Genomic DNA, 1192 nt, shown 5'->3' with positions numbered 1-1192 from the left:
ATATGCCAAGAGAATGATCAAATCTATCAGCAAGAATGCTCCCTGCAAGTGAGGATTACAAGGCTTTCTCTCATGTATTTCAGACAAGTGATCAGAAGGTACCAGTCCCTGAGAGAGGACCATCATGCTTATCATACTTAATGTAGTAGAAGCTCAGTGAAAAAGAGGAAGACCCTCAATAATTTGAACTGACACATAGAGTTCTATAATGACCTGAAACATAACAGCTATGAGAATGGCATAAGAGTAGGCAGTGTTTTGTTCTCTGGTGCATGAGGTTGCTGTATATTTGGAACAATCTGATAGGCTTAACAATGAAAAAAATAAGACTAAAGTGGAGTCTTCCTAAGAACTGAAGATATAACTCTTTTCCTTTTTAAGAGTCATAATTTTAAAATAAGAAAGCTGAGATAAGCAGATACAATATTGTAAGCTAGTGTCCAGAGACTCAAACTCATAATCTGAATCAATAGTTTTCACTTCTTTACAGTCAACACTTTACCTAATGAACCATCTAGATTTCATGAGAAAAGTGAGGTCTATATAGTTTAAGTACCTTAGCTTATATGACCTAACGCAATAGCCACATACATTTGAAATCATGAAAACCATTGCATGTTAAATCACATATAATCAGCCGCCATTGAGTCAGTCCCTGACACATAGCAACCCATTCATGTAATAGAGAAGTGCTTCTTGTTTTTTCTGGACCACAATTTTTATGGATCACCAGTCCTTCTCTCAGGTGGGTTCCACTCACTAACCTTTTGTTAGCATCTTAAAGCAAACTGCTTGTGCCACCCAGGCTCCTAAAAGCACTTCAAGGGACATAGGCATTTACATATTCAAAATTCTTAGTCCCCACTCTTTTTTATTAATTCGATGCTTTATGCAAGCTTCCTGTAGTGTCATGTACCTTCAGGCAACTGAAGTGGATTTATCCTAAGTCCACACTGAATTCACTTCTGGCCATCACTGCAGGCCATTCATTTATTACCTCTGTTACGATGGTAGACTTGAAAACACTTTGATCATAAATCCATCCATCCAAGCAGGGCTCTGTCTCCAGCTCAGTCATGCTGGTGGCTGATGCATTGGCATCTAAGAGCTGCCATTGGGTCTGACGGAACCGACGGCACTGCTCTGGTTTATGATTTGAGTCCATCGGGATGGAGACCCTCAACAGGGCTTC

At 39.7% G+C, this 1192-nt stretch overlaps 1 protein-coding gene across 1 annotated transcript in view; it reads right to left on the bottom strand.

Moving 5' to 3' along the window:
- Positions 1-1181, bottom strand: part of LOC123521334 (solute carrier family 22 member 22-like) — a 21476-nt gene extending 20295 nt beyond the window's left edge. The window contains exon 1 of the mRNA XM_045287046.1: positions 998-1181. Coding sequence (XP_045142981.1) covers positions 998-1165 — 168 coding nt within the window. The 5' untranslated portion in view covers positions 1166-1181. The remainder of the gene's footprint in view (positions 1-997) is intronic.
- Positions 1182-1192: the final 11 nt, after the last annotated feature.

The sequence above is a fragment of the Echinops telfairi genome, unplaced genomic scaffold (genome assembly GCF_000313985.2).
Source record: "Echinops telfairi isolate 266 unplaced genomic scaffold, ASM31398v2 ScPeMD7_1;HRSCAF=3_0, whole genome shotgun sequence".
Classification (NCBI taxonomy): Eukaryota; Metazoa; Chordata; class Mammalia; order Afrosoricida; family Tenrecidae; genus Echinops; species Echinops telfairi.
The sequence above is the reverse complement of the archived record's forward strand: the minus strand, read 5'-3'. Positions and strand labels throughout refer to the sequence as shown.